Below are 14,885 nucleotides of genomic sequence, written 5' to 3' on the forward strand. Positions count from 1 at the left end.
CCTTTGGGCTTTAAGAGTATTCCTCTTACCGCGTCCTACCTACCTCACTCAGTTCAGGCGACAGCAGGAAGACGCCCACTCGCCTACGGAGGCGGAGGCGGGAAGTGGAGCCTCTGGTTTGTTGCACTTACCTCACGGCTCTCCTTGGGGTTCACTCAGGGGGAAGATCTCCTGGTCAGGAGCTCGGAACTCATCCACTCGGGGGAACTAACCCGTGTTACACAGCCTCAAGCCAGGAGTCAGCAGAGAATGTTCTTTCTCTTTGACCGCCAGCTCATCTACTGTAAAAAGGTATCCAAACCACCCTGCCTTGCCAGACCAGTCCCATGGAGTAGGGCGGTGGGGCTCTTGTCTAGAGTCCAAGAGCCTGTTAGACTCCACCTTGGCCATTCGGTGCCTCCAGGAGCCCCAGTCAGGCCCTTAGCTGTTTGAACAGTGTGCTGTTGAGAACACCCCCCCTTCCTGACCTGGTCCCTGCCTGCTCCTCAGATTATGTCTCCCTCTGCAAGCCTCTGCTTCTGTGTCTCATGATTTCTCTGGCCTCCCTACTGCTAGCTTCTGCTTCTTTCAAATCATGGTGCGATGGCCCCATACACAAAACCTTGTTCTCTCCGCTCTCTCCCACACCACATGGGAGTTTCTGTGACTTTCTGCCCACCATACCATGTGTACCCCCAAAGATGTGTCCTGTCAGTGGCTTGGGGATGGGAGTTGGGCATGGATCAGTTCCCTGGCTGATCAGGGCAGCATCTGGCAGGATCTGCTCCGCCGGGACGTGCTGTACTACAAGGGCCGGCTGGACATGGATGACCTGGAGGTGGTAGATGTGGAAGATGGGAAGGACCGAGACCTCCATGTGAGCGTCAAGAATGCCTTCCGTCTGTACTGTGGCACCACGGGAGACAGCCACTTACTGTGTGCCAGGAAACCGGAACAGAAGCAGCGCTGGCTGAAGGCCTTTGCCAGAGAGAGGGAGCAGGTGCGGCTGGACCAGGAGACAGGTGGGAGATCCTCCTGGGCCTTGCCTAGCCATTGGGGCCCACATACCAGGTTGTCAGGGTCGACTTGAGAATGACCCAATACCCTAGGGCTAAGTGAGGCTGCCCAAACCTCTTGGCACACCCCTCTGGTAGAAGTGGCCATTTCTGTGGTCAACCCCATTGAGTGTGATGGGAGTACCTCACCCTATGTGCCTATCTGCTGAGACCTGGGGGAGCCCCTTCCCACGGAGCCCTGGAGAACATGGGGTGGGGACTACAGAAGCCTTTCCCGTTCCTTGGTCACCAGCTTCATGCTTTGGTTTGGGAGCCTCCGAAGGAGTGAAAGAAAGAAGCTAGATATTAGAGAAGTGGGAAAAGGAGTTACAGGGTCAAGATAAGAAATGAAACAGTGGCCTAGAGATCTTCGTTCTCTCTCTTGGCTGGCAAGACAGAATGGCTGAGCAGGCGAGGGAAGTCTCTGTCATGCCAGGCTGTCTCAAGGTGACAGGGATAGAACACCAGGAGGATAGCACTAGGGAGGCAGGCACATGAGCACTGAAGAAGGCAAGACAGGGTCTCACATCCACCCTCCCTCCAGGCTTCTCCATCACTGAGCTGCAGAGGAAGCAGGCCATGCTGAATGCCAGCAAGCAGCAAGCCACAGGGAAGCCTAAAGGTAAATGGGGAACCAACCATCCTAACCCCTGGGCAGTTCCAGCCTTGACTGTTTTCCTCTCTAACTTCAAAAGCAATGGCAGCTAGCCACCCGCATCCTTGGAGATGTCCACTCTGCCCTTTACAGGTCTGTGTTTCCAGAGGTGGTAAGGGCCATAGGTGAGTTCTTGACTTCTCTGACCTCCAGGAGTTACAGAGCTCACCTCCCCAGGCTGCTGATAGGTGTGTCATAGCTGCCTGTGAGCCAGCCATCTCCAACTCCACAGATAAAGAGGCAGATATTCCCTGCCTTGGACAGTGGCCCTGGCCAGCCCTCAGGCCAAAAACTATTGATAACTTGGGATCCTGTGTGCTGTGGTTAGCCCCTTGGGAAACCAGTCCTGTGTGGCAAACTACTGCAATGGAGGTTCAACAGCTGAACCCACAAACGGGCCCCTCCATCTTCTTCTACCCATGACCCCTGGTCTCTCTCCCTGTCTAGCTGTCGGCAGGCCAGGATACCTGACCCGCCACAAGCATCCATCATTGCCTGCCAGCCGGCCCCAGCAGCAGGTGTTGGTGCTAGCAGAGCCCAGGCGGAAGCCATCTAACTTCTGGCACAGCATCAGCCGACTGGCGCCCTTCCGCAAGTGAGCCAGTGCCCGTCAGACAACCTGACAGCACTTTGTGGACCTGCCCTTTCCTCTCTGAGGCCTACACCATCAGGCCCTCTGCCTGTTTTACAAACTGGAAGTGAACAGGCACAGCGGCAAGCTGCTATGAAGTCTGGGCCCTGCCTCCGGCCCCTTCCCCACGGCTAGTGTGCGGGTACCAGCCTCTGCCTACACTCTGGGCCTGTGCAGAGCCTCCGTCCATGGTAAGCCTGCACGATGCAGCTCAGAGCCTGTGGCCGGGCTGTGCACATGGCTCGTCTGCTCTGGACAGTCTTTGGGAATCTCATCTCCACTCCTGTTTCCTCTGGGTAGGAGACCAAAACCTGTGCCCATGAGCCACCTGCCAAAGCAGGTGTGTGCCCCTCTGCTCCTTATTCTTCTGTTCAGGCCCCCAGCGCACTTGCAGCTTGAGAGGTCAGGAGCCAGGAATTCTGCACTCCTATCTCCACCCATAGATGTCCTGCCTCCTGGTCCCTCTAGACACTGCTGGCTGCCCGACATCCTCTTTACTTGTGACGTGTGTTGAGAACAAAACCGTACAGTCACCTGTGTACCTGGTTCCGGGCTAGTGACAGTTCCCCGTAGCTGGGTGGCTGTGTGCGCACACACACCCACTCCCTGTTCGTTATGACCCTGGCCGTGTTGTTTCTCTAATACTGGAGAACTGTCGATGACACAGAAAGATTGCCTTACCCTAGTAAGTGTGAGAAGCCATAAGGACTGAACTCTGTGGCCCAGAGTGGACGGCCTCCCTGTGGGGCACATGGCCGGGCCTGCGTGGTGCAGAGCCCACAGGACTTGGAAGCATGGAGTCACTCTTGCGCTGCATCTTCTCTAATCCAAAAGCCACATTTAATTTCATAAAGAAACGAATGAAAAGTGACCTGGCTGCTGATCAGCTGTTGGTGTGTGTCAATTTCCTCTTCTGTATGCTGTCATCCCTCCTAGGGCTGGTGTCCTGCCTCTCCTCTTCTGCTCTCGGCCTAGGGGAGACACTGCTCACTAGGCCACAGCTTCAGGATTCTGGTAGAAGTGGCCTAAGGTGGCTAGGGTCACTGTTGCAGAGGCCCCAAAGTGGGGTGGACGAAAGCAGGCCAGGGAGCCAGGTACAGTGGGGTGGACACAGCCCCCCCACCCCCAGTGGCTATTTCGGTAGTTTTGGGCCTCAGCATCCTCTTTGCTACTCTGAGGTGGGACACAGGAGGCTTATGTGAAGCTGCAGAAGTCTGTACCTCCTACAGCACTTAGGAGGACCCTCCCTCCGCCAGAACTGGCCAGGGGCAGGACACACAGCCTTGTCCCAATCGCCTAGGGATTCACTAGGAGAAGTGGCAGCAAGTGCCAGTCAGACTGTCACCTCTGACAAAACTCCATGAAAAGATCAGAATATGCAACACAAGTCAATCTTTATTGAAAACTGCAGTATTAATTACATAACAATTCTGGTTACAATAAACGTGCTTTTAAGGATTTTAAATCTGAGCTCATCTACTCATCAGATTGCATAAAAAATTAAAACAGTATGAATTTACATCTAATTGAACTGGCTCGGGATGGACAGTCTGCCCGTTCCTTTGAATTGACACGTAAGGTCCACGAAGAGGCAAGGGATGCCTTTAACACTGGAAGACAATGCTGACTTAAGCATAAAAAAAAGTACCAACAACAGTGTAAAAAAGTATTTAAAAACAAAAGTTTAAAAAAAGAACCTTTTCTGTTCACAGCCTATCAGGCTCCTTGGGGCCTCCAGCTGCCACAATAACCCCCCTGGAAGCCAGTCCCCCAGTCTGACTGCCTAGTCTTCACCAGACCCACCCACTGCCCTTCCCCGGGAACTGCCTGTGTACCCACCGGGCCCTACACATCTCATGTATAGCCACTGCAGTCCCTGAACAGAAAAGCTGCTGCCTCCCATGCCCTAATGCTAGTCAGACTTACTCCACCGGCTTTCTGGTTGTCAGTGAACAGGGAGGGGTAGGGACGAGAGAAGAATCCTTTAAGACGTGGGGAATTAATGTTACTGTTCCTACGAGACAACATCATCAATCAGTCCATCAAACACAGAAAACTGGGCAGGAGTAAGCAACTCCAGAGATAAAGACCTGGGGTGGCTGGACATGAGAGTAAGCTCTGCTGCACTCCTGCCCTCCACAACCCTCAGAAAGCACCAGGACAAAGGGCAGTAGCTGCCACAATTGCGACCACACCCTGGGAGGTCCTGTGCCACTCGGTAGTGCCAGGTACACAAGTACAGATGTCAGCTGCTGGGAGGAGGTGGCCCCACAGTAATACTATACTCCAATATATTCTGAAGGGGAACTGAGGAAGTCTGAAGCAGCCCCAATGTTTGAGGCTGGTGCTTGGCCAACCTCTCCCAACCCCAGGCATACTTAAAGGCCCAAGTCAGAAGCCAGTGAGTTCCAGTTTCCCCGAGAACGATTTTCCTCTTACTGTACATAAACCATCCAGTCTGCTCCTTCAGCCCTCTGCCACATCAGAACAAATCCAGATACAGTAAGACACCAGATGTACGGCTGAGGGAAGGCAGGACACTCGACAACCAATCCAGAACTGGGGACCTCCCCGCCTGCTGAAAACACTGCCTCTGCAAAACACTCAGAAGCCGCTACCCCCAGAATGGCAACTGGCAGGCCAACAGCCGCTCAACAGGTCTCCCAAGGAAGACCACAAGAGACAACAGCTCCAGAGGCCGCTTCCATGCCGGCAGCCTCACTGGCCTAATCCTGACGGTGGGCTTACTTCTCCTGAGACAAGGAGCTCACAGGTTCAGTACTCCACAACCTTAAACTGCAAACAGCAGCAGCAGAGGAACAAAGCTCCCCAGCCTAAGGGAAGGAACAGAAAATAAACTTTATATACTCCATCCATCCATGCATCCATCCACGCATCCATCCACACATCCATGCATCCACGCATCCATCCATGCATCCATCCATCCACGCATCCATCCACGCATCCATGCATCCATCCACGCATCCACGCATCCATCCACGCATCCATGCATGCATCCATCCATCCATCCATCCACGCATCCATCCACCCATGCATGCATGCATCCATCCACGCATCCTTAGCAGTGAGGTCAGTGAGTATCAGACCTGCCTGCCTGTCGACTCAGCTGATGACCTCTCGTCAGGAATGTCATACACAGAAAAAGCACTTTCTTGGAATGTTCTCAATGTTTTGGGGTGTCTGTACTGAGCCAATTCTGTTCCTTAAGTTTCCTAGAACTGAATGTTTTTAAAGTCACCACCTGTGACAGTTTACTGCCATCCATGTGCTCAGGTTTTCACTAAGATCTTTCACCAGCAGACTCCACAGCAATGACCTGACGGCTTCACGACAGAAAAGATCTACACACAGACGGGTTTTATCAATCAGAGGTGTTGATAGTCATTCCATTTACACAGTCCCAGAGCAAGTGTGTGAGGCTGATGTGATCAGCAGGAGGGCAGAAACCCCGCTCTTCTTTCTCCTGAGAACCCAGGGCCTGTGGAAGCACACACTGTGTGCAGCTGCAGGTAGGTCCAAAGACTTGGGAGCTCCCTGCGGAGTTTCCAGGCAGGGGACAGCTATGCTCAGTTGAGAGTGGGCGAGTAGACTTTTTCAAACACATGCAAAAATCACAGGTACCTTTGTCCCAATGATCGTGATTATTCACTGGACACCACCTTCTGTCTATGGAGTCTGGGAGACTGGAACACTCCCAGCACTGCACACCATCCACCACAGGGGTGGGATCCCACACAGAAGCACGATGCAAGCTATGTGCCACAGCAAAGGTTTCTATCTCTGTGCAGTGTGTGCTTTCTTGGGCTACCCTCCCCCGATGCATTCGCATGCGCGCGTGCGCGTACACACACACACACACACACACACACACACACACACACACACACACACACGCACGCACACCCCAGTCACACACACGCACTCTCTCTTAAGTGCTCACGAAGCAATTAAACATACTCATCCATAAATATTCTATGTTCATGGACACTGGGAATGAGAAACCTTCTGTTCACACTGATTCATGCAGAAATCTTCATAAACTTCTCATAAAATAAAATGCTAAAAAAATTATGGAGAGCATTACTATAAAAGTAAGGTCACCGAAGGTTCAATATCCAGGTGACCCAGCCACTAGCTAAGCTGACTGCTACTGAGGCGACCTCCACACCGACATGGAAGCCCTGACTTAGCTGCCAGAGACAAGCACCCCTTCCAAAGCCCCAGCAATTCAATGGGGTTCAACAAGGAGATAAAAAGCACACCCCCACTTGACAGATCCCAGAAAAGTCCTCGTGTCCTGCCCCTTTGGTCCATACTCAACAGAAACACTCTCCTAGATTCAAGTCGGGCATATTTTCAGGTGAAAAGAACCCTCTTGATTTCTTACGTACGCACTCAAAATCTTTCCCACCACAGAGCCTTTCAGGCAAGTGCGTTCCAGAACTGCCCGGCCTTTCCACTTTCCACATGTGCTTGGTACTGGGTGCCTTCAGCTACAGAAGAGTGGCAAAGCCACTTATGCAGGCTTTCCAGGTCTCACCTACTAATCACAGAGGACAGGTCATCCTCAGGTGAATAACCCCAAGACAAGCTACATTATTTCTACATTTTTAGACATAATCACAGCCCTGCTTCTCTACAAGAAACATGAGGAACTAACTTAAAAATACACTTATTCCCTTGTAACCAGTCTTCCATGTACAACGCGCTCCACAGCACCCAGCTTCAGTCTTTATGGGAGAGTACACAGCGCCTGTATTTTCAGCTGACTCATTATTCTCAGGGGACATTAGGAATGGTTCCCTAAGCGAAATAAAGCAAAAGACACCACCGTTCCAGTGCGGCTGCCTCTTCTCTTTGACTTCTTCCCTCCTAGGAAGACAGTTTACTTCTACAATGGACTTTTCCAACAGTCCCAACAGATACAAAAGACATTATCCTGTAAGACAGACAGTGGGAACTCAGATGGCAGACACTGCTCTACTGACACACAGACCTCGCTTCACCCCAGCTGGACTGCTCACCACGCTCCTAGACTTCCTGCTAAGCTTCAGGTAGACCCCTGCTTCCCAGAGCACACTCCAGCTGAAGTGAAGCAGGGACCCTACTATCCCTGCTGCTGCTGCTGTCTGGAGCTGCTGCAGGCTCACATTCTCTCCCAGTCCCTGCGGCTCCCTCCAGGATCAGTCAGTCAGTGCCAAAAAAACCAGGCTGCTGAAAACTCTAAGTCTATGTCCATAACTGGCAAACCCAGCACCCTAAGAGTCCCCTCCAGCACTCCCGACGCTTCAGTGAGGACATCCCTTGCACGAGTGTAACTGAGACTCAGCATACATGACAGAGGTGCGTGAGTGACACAGGCTGTAGAACACGGTCCCGTCCTTTGGGTTTTGCATCAGTCACTGCAGGTAGATTGAGCAAGCTTTTTTGTTTGTTTTTATAAACATGCATTCAACTAGATATGATTCAGAATAGAATAATACTCCCTTTTTTATCATTACAGTTAGCTAAAAAATTTGCCAGGCAGTCCACAAACAGGATTTGCTTTAAAACCAACCCACAGAGTTAGCTGGAGACTAGCGAGCTGGGACCTGCTGGGCTGGGACGCAGTCATGTTTAGCTAAGTGTCGAGAGCATTAAGAAGAAAGTCCTGGTTGGAGGCACAAGGCCTGCAGCACCAGCTGTGGGACTCAATGAAGTGACTGCACAGCTCCATCCTCACATCTGGGAAAGAATGACAAACAGTCAGACAGACTCTTGGCACCTGGTTCTCACCCACCTTACAGACACACCCTGTACCCCTGCCCTATTATACCTGGAGCCTGCAGTGGTAGAGCGCTTACCTAGGAAGCACAAGGCCCTGGGTTCGGTCCCCAGCTCCGAAAAAAAGAACCAAAAAAAAAAAAAAAAAAAAAAAAAAAAAAAAAAAAAAACAAAATACCTGGAGCCTGACACCTGCAGCAAACAGAAGTGGCACAAGCCCACTACAGCAGCATCACGATGAACAGTTCACACGCAATGCTCTCCCTCTCTCCTTCCCCCCTTCCTTACTGGAGCGTCCCAATAAGAATAACAACACAGAGCTACGCATTGTTGCAGTGTACAGAGCAGCGCCACCACCTCTCTCAGTGCTTAGGAGAGGGAATACCTGCACTCCATCAGCCTAGCCTGTGGGCATTTTCTTGATTGCTAATTAATGACGTAAGGCCTAGGGTGCTGTTCCTGGGCAGGTGGGCCTAGGCTGTAAGGAAGGTAGGTGAGCAAGGAGGCCAGGCTGGAGACAGCGCCCATCCTCACAGCCTGTGAGTCAGTTCTGTTCAGATTCCCATTATGATGGGATTGTAATCGACTCTAATTGTAAGCCAAGCCAAGTCCTCCCTTCTCCAAGGTGCTCTTGCTCAGTGTTTTACTGCACTGACAGACAAGCAAACTAGACCAGTGCTTCTATCTGATCAGTGTTGCAGTTTCCTCAGAGAAGTGCGCCTCAGCAGGGCCCCACCCAGCCGAATCCTTCACTAATACTCACATTAATTTGCAGGGTGATCACCACTGCGGGGGCACATAGCTGTAGGTGGGTGTTCCTGGGGCTCGGTATGTGGGGACAGTGACTGGGTGAGGGGCTACAGGAGTTGGAGAATGAGCAGTCAGCAGGGTACCTGGAAGAAAGAATATTTCATAAGGAAGTACAAGTGACCACTAGAGAGCTCCACCATGTGGCCTCTGACTCCATAGGGATTCTTCAAAGTGTTGAAAGGCATTCTTAACACAGCAGTCGGTGGTCACAGTATGCTTGTAACTCCTCTTCAGCCCATGCACACTCATTTTGGCTGATCACATGACTACAAAATGAAAAATCGAGTCTCCTCCCTTTCAACAGGAAGGAGATTCTGTCACATGAACAGCAGAGGTGAATGTGGAGAGTAGTGTGCTAAGTGGGGAAAAGCCAGTGAGGAAGGACAGTGTGTCCCACTCACGTGAAGTTCTCAACAGTGTCAAGTTCAGACACAGAACATGAACAGCGGAAGGAGGTCAGCCTATTGTTTAAGGGTGCAGGAGTTTTAGATTTGCAGGGTCAATGTCCCAGAGACCTGCTTCACAACACACTGAGTTGTATACCGGAGGAAGAGGAGACAGAAGGGAAGAGAGAAAAAGACCATGAACACATGCACGAGGGAGTTCTACTGCATTCACATGTAAACTTGGCAAAGGCTGTGAGGTTAAGCCCCATCTCTACATCTCAAGGTGGAGGCAAATCCTTGCTGCTCATGTTCCTCCTGTGGGAGCTGTCCCCAGGCGAGCAGCAGCAGTCTATGCTAGTTCAGAAAAATCAAAGTAGAAATCCCATAGTGCTAGAGCTGACATAATTTCCTTATGTCGATGTCCAGAAAAAAACTGTATAAGGGATGGCTTCACTATTCCCCCCCTTAAATCTCAGTCATGGAGAGCCAAGTGACCTTGTATCAAACAGCTTACAGGCAGCTACATATACTGAAAGGTCAAGAGGTGGCCCCATCCTTAGACCTGCCATCAAACCCAAGCTTCCATGGAGGTGTATCCCAATTCACGTTCCCGATTCTACCAATAAATGGCAGAGGAGTTTTACAAGCAGCTATCAACACAGAGCCAGGTTTCCGAGAGTAACATTCTTATTACTGCACCTCACCAACAGGGACAGCTGGCCTATCTAGAACTGCTTAGTCTAATGAGGGCTACCTGAACCCTCCTCACTCCCACTGCCACAGGTCACCTTGCTCTCTATCAAGACAAGGTATTCCAGTTGAGCTCCACAGGGACTTGTTCCTGCTCCTGAAAGGAGAAGGGGAAGAGAAGGGCGGCTCAGCAGTCCTTCCACACAACTGAGCCATGAGATTCGAAGGTCAGAAGCTCCGTGGACTCTCCCTACTTCAGCAGGTCTCAGGGTGTCACTGAATACACAAGAACTAGGACTCACCTGCTGACATGGCCATTGTGGTCCCAGCAACCATGCCCATGGTGACCCCGCTGCCTCTAGGAGGAGGGATGGGAGCAGGGTAGACGGTCGCTGGCATGCCATTGGGCTGCACCACTGTGGTGTGGTGAATGACGTGAGGAGGTGCTGCATACAGAGGTTGTGTGTAGTACGTGCCTTGCTGTGGGGAAAACAGAGACAACTGCCAAAGGGTCCCAGGGCTGTAGGAGATGATGGACCCAGCCCTCCCCCAGGGGTAGGGCATGCCCAAGCATACCTGGGCGTATGGGCTCTGCTGGGGATAGGCACTTCTCACTGGGTACACAGCCGTCTGGTAAGGATTGGGGGAGGAGGAGTATGGCGGCACAGCCCCACTGGTTGGGGAACAGGACACTTTGTAAGGTGTGCCAGGAGTGTAACCTGGAATAAAGAAGCCAAGGACTGAGTTCATCTAGCCAATGCCAGACAAGGCCAACTCTGCTGCAGGGAGGAATCAGGGCCACCGAAATCAGGAACACAGTGGAGCCCTGTGGCCACACTGCAGGCCCTCTCCTCCCTGATCTCTATGCTCTGTGTGCAGGTGTGCATGCATGTGCAGTGCTAAGTGCTGCAGAGCACATCCGCACCCAAGAACCTGCCCTGCCTTGATGGACAGAAACTGCTACGGTCTCCGTAAGCTCGACTTGGCATTAATGGCACATACACCTTTTCACCCTACACTTAAGGTCTAATCTTAGGGAAATAAGCATATACAGACGAAACTTCACTGCAAGCAAGCAATACATTGCTTATTACAGCAAAATTAAAGAACCAACAAAATGTCAAAGCCTGACAAAGCACTTTAGTGTAAAGACGTGAGCCAAGGGGGTAGGCTGACTCACACCATCACCAAAATAAAATGAAACACTAAACACTACAGCAGATTAAAACAGAAGACATGAGAAGATGCTAAGAAACAGCTCAGCAGTTAAGAGCACATATTGTTCGCCTAGAAGACCTGAGTTCAGTTCCACCTAATAGGGTCATCCACAACTCCAGGTCCAGAGGATCCAACCAACTCTTCTGCCTTCCAGGGACTGTACTTAGCATGCATGCGCGCACGCACGCACACAAATAATTTCTTAAAACAAAAGGGAAAGGAATATATAAAGCTACAAGATGAAGAAGGGAAGAGAAGATGGTACCCTATAGCCACGTCAGGCTACTTCCAGAAGCTGTACTAACAGGTCACAGGAATGAGGATAGGTACCTGAAGCTGAGGAACAACTCCACAAGGGCAAAAAGACTAACTGGGTCCTGAAGGAGTGGCAGAGACAAGGGTCTTCCCTGGGGCAAGGAGAGTTCAGACCACTGCAACTGCCAGTTACCAGGCTCTGGTGCATCCTGTGGAGCACTATCAGGTTGATACACAAGACGAGCTCCAAGATAACTGTATGGAGTGAAAGCCAGACAAATACATGCTGCAAACAACTGAGAGGAAACCCTTGGAAGAATTCAATGACTGAAAACTAGGCAGTGTCCAGAGGCAGGGAAGTCATTCAGAAATGTGTAACCAGACTGTGATGGTGGTATATACTATCCAAACAGCACAGCACTGCACTGAAACTGAGGACAGCTTGCAGGGCTCCTCAATCCTACTCGCTAGAGTGCTTTCTGCAGAGGCCATGATGGCCTTCATGTTGTGGTTGCTGTAAACTTGTGGCACAGAGCACTCAGCTGTCCATAGGTGTGTCAGAATCACAAGCTCTGACAGACAGGTTTCAGAGATGCAAGCAACAACCCCACTAGGGGCCACAATAGAATCTGGAGAGCATGTTCTCCAGCCTACACGTAAGTCCTCATCAACAGGAGACTTGATAAGCCATGTAAACACTACTTAGAAATCATTAAGAAAAAATTAAAGGGGTTGGGGATTTAGCTCAGTGGTAGAGCGCTTGCCTAGCAAGCGCAAGGCCGTGGGTTCGGTCCCCAGCTCCGAAAAAAAAAAAAAAAAAAAAAAAGAAAAAATTAAAATCACAAATCTATTGGATTTCCAAAGCAAGCCAAATACAGAACAGCACATAACAAATGGTCTCATTTTCATATCCAACAATTGGCCTGCCCACCTCAAAAGTAACAGGTATGTGGCATATGTATTTTGAAATCCCAAAGTCTTAAATGTGTAGAAGGAATCAGCAAAGGGAGGAAAGGAAAACCCTACAGACATAATGAAAATGTCCTAAGATTTGTTTTGGGTGATGGCTCCATGGTTGGTGCTGAAGTCTAACTGTGAGAATCCATCAAAATACACACTAAATACACGAGTGTACATAAACTGTGTCTCAATTTTAAAGGATGAACAGAGTATAAACAATTTTTTTAATTTTTTTTTTTTCCGGAGCTGGGGACCGAACCCAGGGCCTTGCGCTTCCTAGGCAAGTGCTCTACCGCTGAGCTAAATCCCCAACCCCTAATTTATTTATTATTTATGAGTACACTGTAGCTGTCTTCAGACACACCCCAGAAGAGAGCATCAGATTCTATTACAGATGGCTGTGAGCCACCATGTGGTTGCTGGGATTTGAACTCAGGACCTTTGAAAGAGTAGTCAGTGCTCTTAACCACTGAGCCATCTTTCCAGCCCCGAGTATAAACAGTTTTAGAGAGTTTAAAGTTTTAATTATATTTTTAGTAGAGAGAATTAATGACTTCTACAATATCCACCATTTTTAATATATCAACTTTCAATTCTGGTGCTTTGCCAAGAAAGTCAAATATGCAGATTTCCATTAGGATTCATAAAGCAAGTTAAAAGACAAGAGCACATAAGGAGACATCATAGCTTGGCTCTGAAGGATTCCTCTGAAAGCCTGGTCTGCAGTGAGTAGTGCAAGAGAATGAGGTCGAGTGATGAATACTTTAGACCCCCAGGGTATACACTGGGGTATGGGTACTGTGGGATGAATCTATAAGGTGAGGGTTTTTGTTTTGTCATGTTCTGCCTGGCCACACACTAAATAATGGGACTAGGTTATCACAGATGGAAATTTCCAGAACTGTGAGATAATAAACCCTGTCTCCGAGAAGGAAGCTGCCCACCTTGGACATCTGTTCTGGGGTAAATAGCTAACAGCATTTCTTTCCCCACTGCTCCTTTCCTGGTCTTTACAAAGGATAAAAAGGAATGTGATAGATATGGTTTGTGCACTCTGAAAGTCACATTTTTAAGTAACTTTATTATACGCCAATTATAACACAGCAAATCTGCAAGCCCTTTACTTTAAGTCAGGGAGAAAACATGCAAAGATCCACCCATCCAGGGCAGCCCAAATGCCTCCCAAGGAAGGACTCTCACTGTGCAAGGGAGTCATCCCCTGCCCCGAGCCAGCTCCCATTGCAGGTGACCAGGAAAAATCCAACCCTCTGTGGCCTGAGATGCTTGACTTTAGTAGGAACACAGGGAAGCAGAGTGCTCACAGCAGCACAGATGCAGGAGAGAAGCCAACTCAGGAAGGAAGCAAGACTGTCCCAAAAGGAATTACGGGAACTGGAGCAGGGAAATTAAATGACCGTGCCACCCTTCTAAACCAGTCCTTCACCTACCACAACCACAAACACGGCAGTCAGTACACTTACTGAACAGGTGGCCTTGCTAAATCTGATTCCTACTCAATTATTTAAATCTAGTTTCTGCCCCATTGTTTCCAGGAATTTCAATTGAGTCATCTTGCCAGAACCAGGCATGAAGTATGTGTCTGCAATCACTGACTGTGAAGACTGAGGAAAGGGACTACAGAGCCAAGGCCAGCATGGGGGCATAGCTTAAAACCAAAAATACAAAAGGGAGAGCAAACTTCTCTGAGGGATCACTAAAGTCACATAAAGGAAATATCGACAATCAAATTGTACAAGTGGTGGAGCAGTGGTGGCCATGCCTTTAATCCCCGCACTCGGGAGGCAGAGGCAGGTGAAGCTCTGAGTCTGAGGCCAGCCTAGGCTACAGAGTGAGTTCCAGGACAGCCAGGGCTACACAGAGAAATCCTGTCTCAAAAAAAAAAAAAAAAAACAACCAAAATACAAACCAAACCAAACAACAAAATGTTCAAGTGTGCCACACTCTGAGGACAAACCCTGGGTATCCAGTGGAGCCACATTCAAAATCTGTGGCACTAGTCAGTTCTCACTTGGCCCACATCACTGGCCAGCAACAAAACCACAAAAAGAAGCCCCAGTGGTGCAGATGACACATATAGAAATGGGAGCACTAATAACGAAGGCTTTAGGCACGGCGACAGTGTTACATACACTTTCACAGATGCGTGTAAGTCATCGATATGGTGCATGAGAGTTGCTTCAGATCACCACAGGAATACTGATGGCAGCACGGCGGACACACTGACAAGTTAGGGGATGCACCTGAAACTGTTTCTACTAAAACGCTCTAAGGGTTTAACACTACACCTAGATAGACTCTTAGCACTCAGGAGGCTGAGGCAAGAGGATGGAGAATTCAGACAGGCCTAGACTACACTGTAAGATCTCAATCCAATCACAGTACAGGCTAGAATCGGCTCAGCAGTGAAGAAGAGCACTGGCTGCGCTTCCGGAGGACCTGAG

The 14,885-nt window shown here is 49.8% G+C and overlaps 2 protein-coding genes across 11 annotated transcripts in view; one reads left to right on the plus strand and one right to left on the minus strand.

Moving 5' to 3' along the window:
- Positions 1 to 3,191, plus strand: part of Arhgef4 (Rho guanine nucleotide exchange factor 4) — a 143,244-nt gene extending 140,053 nt beyond the window's left edge. For 4 of the 5 annotated variants that reach the window (XM_039084525.2, XM_063266890.1, NM_001427642.1 and 1 more), the window contains 4 exons: positions 160 to 291; positions 758 to 1,001; positions 1,579 to 1,656; positions 2,137 to 3,191. In XM_039084525.2, the coding sequence (XP_038940453.1) occupies positions 160 to 291; positions 758 to 1,001; positions 1,579 to 1,656; positions 2,137 to 2,288 (606 nt within the window). In that variant the 3' untranslated portion in view covers positions 2,289 to 3,191. The remainder of the gene's footprint in view (positions 1 to 159; positions 292 to 757; positions 1,002 to 1,578; positions 1,657 to 2,136) is intronic. The other variant, XM_017596787.3, reaches the window with a different exon arrangement.
- A 506-nt stretch (positions 3,192 to 3,697) lies between these two features.
- Fam168b (family with sequence similarity 168, member B) overlaps positions 3,698 to 14,885 on the minus strand; it is a 33,106-nt gene continuing 21,918 nt past the window's right edge. For 3 of the 6 annotated variants that reach the window (XM_017596648.3, XM_008766978.4, XM_017596649.3), the window contains 4 exons: positions 10,567 to 10,709; positions 10,293 to 10,491; positions 8,868 to 8,997; positions 3,698 to 8,065 (listed from right to left, as the gene is read on the minus strand). In XM_017596648.3, the coding sequence (XP_017452137.1) occupies positions 8,885 to 8,997; positions 10,293 to 10,491; positions 10,567 to 10,709 (455 nt within the window). In that variant the 3' untranslated portion in view covers positions 3,698 to 8,065; positions 8,868 to 8,884. The remainder of the gene's footprint in view (positions 8,066 to 8,867; positions 8,998 to 10,292; positions 10,492 to 10,566; positions 10,710 to 14,885) is intronic. The other 3 variants (XM_008766975.4, XM_063267764.1, NM_001271134.1) reach the window with 2 other exon arrangements.

The sequence above is a fragment of the Rattus norvegicus genome, chromosome 9, assembly GCF_036323735.1.
Source record: "Rattus norvegicus strain BN/NHsdMcwi chromosome 9, GRCr8, whole genome shotgun sequence".
Taxonomy (NCBI): Eukaryota; Metazoa; Chordata; class Mammalia; order Rodentia; family Muridae; genus Rattus; species Rattus norvegicus.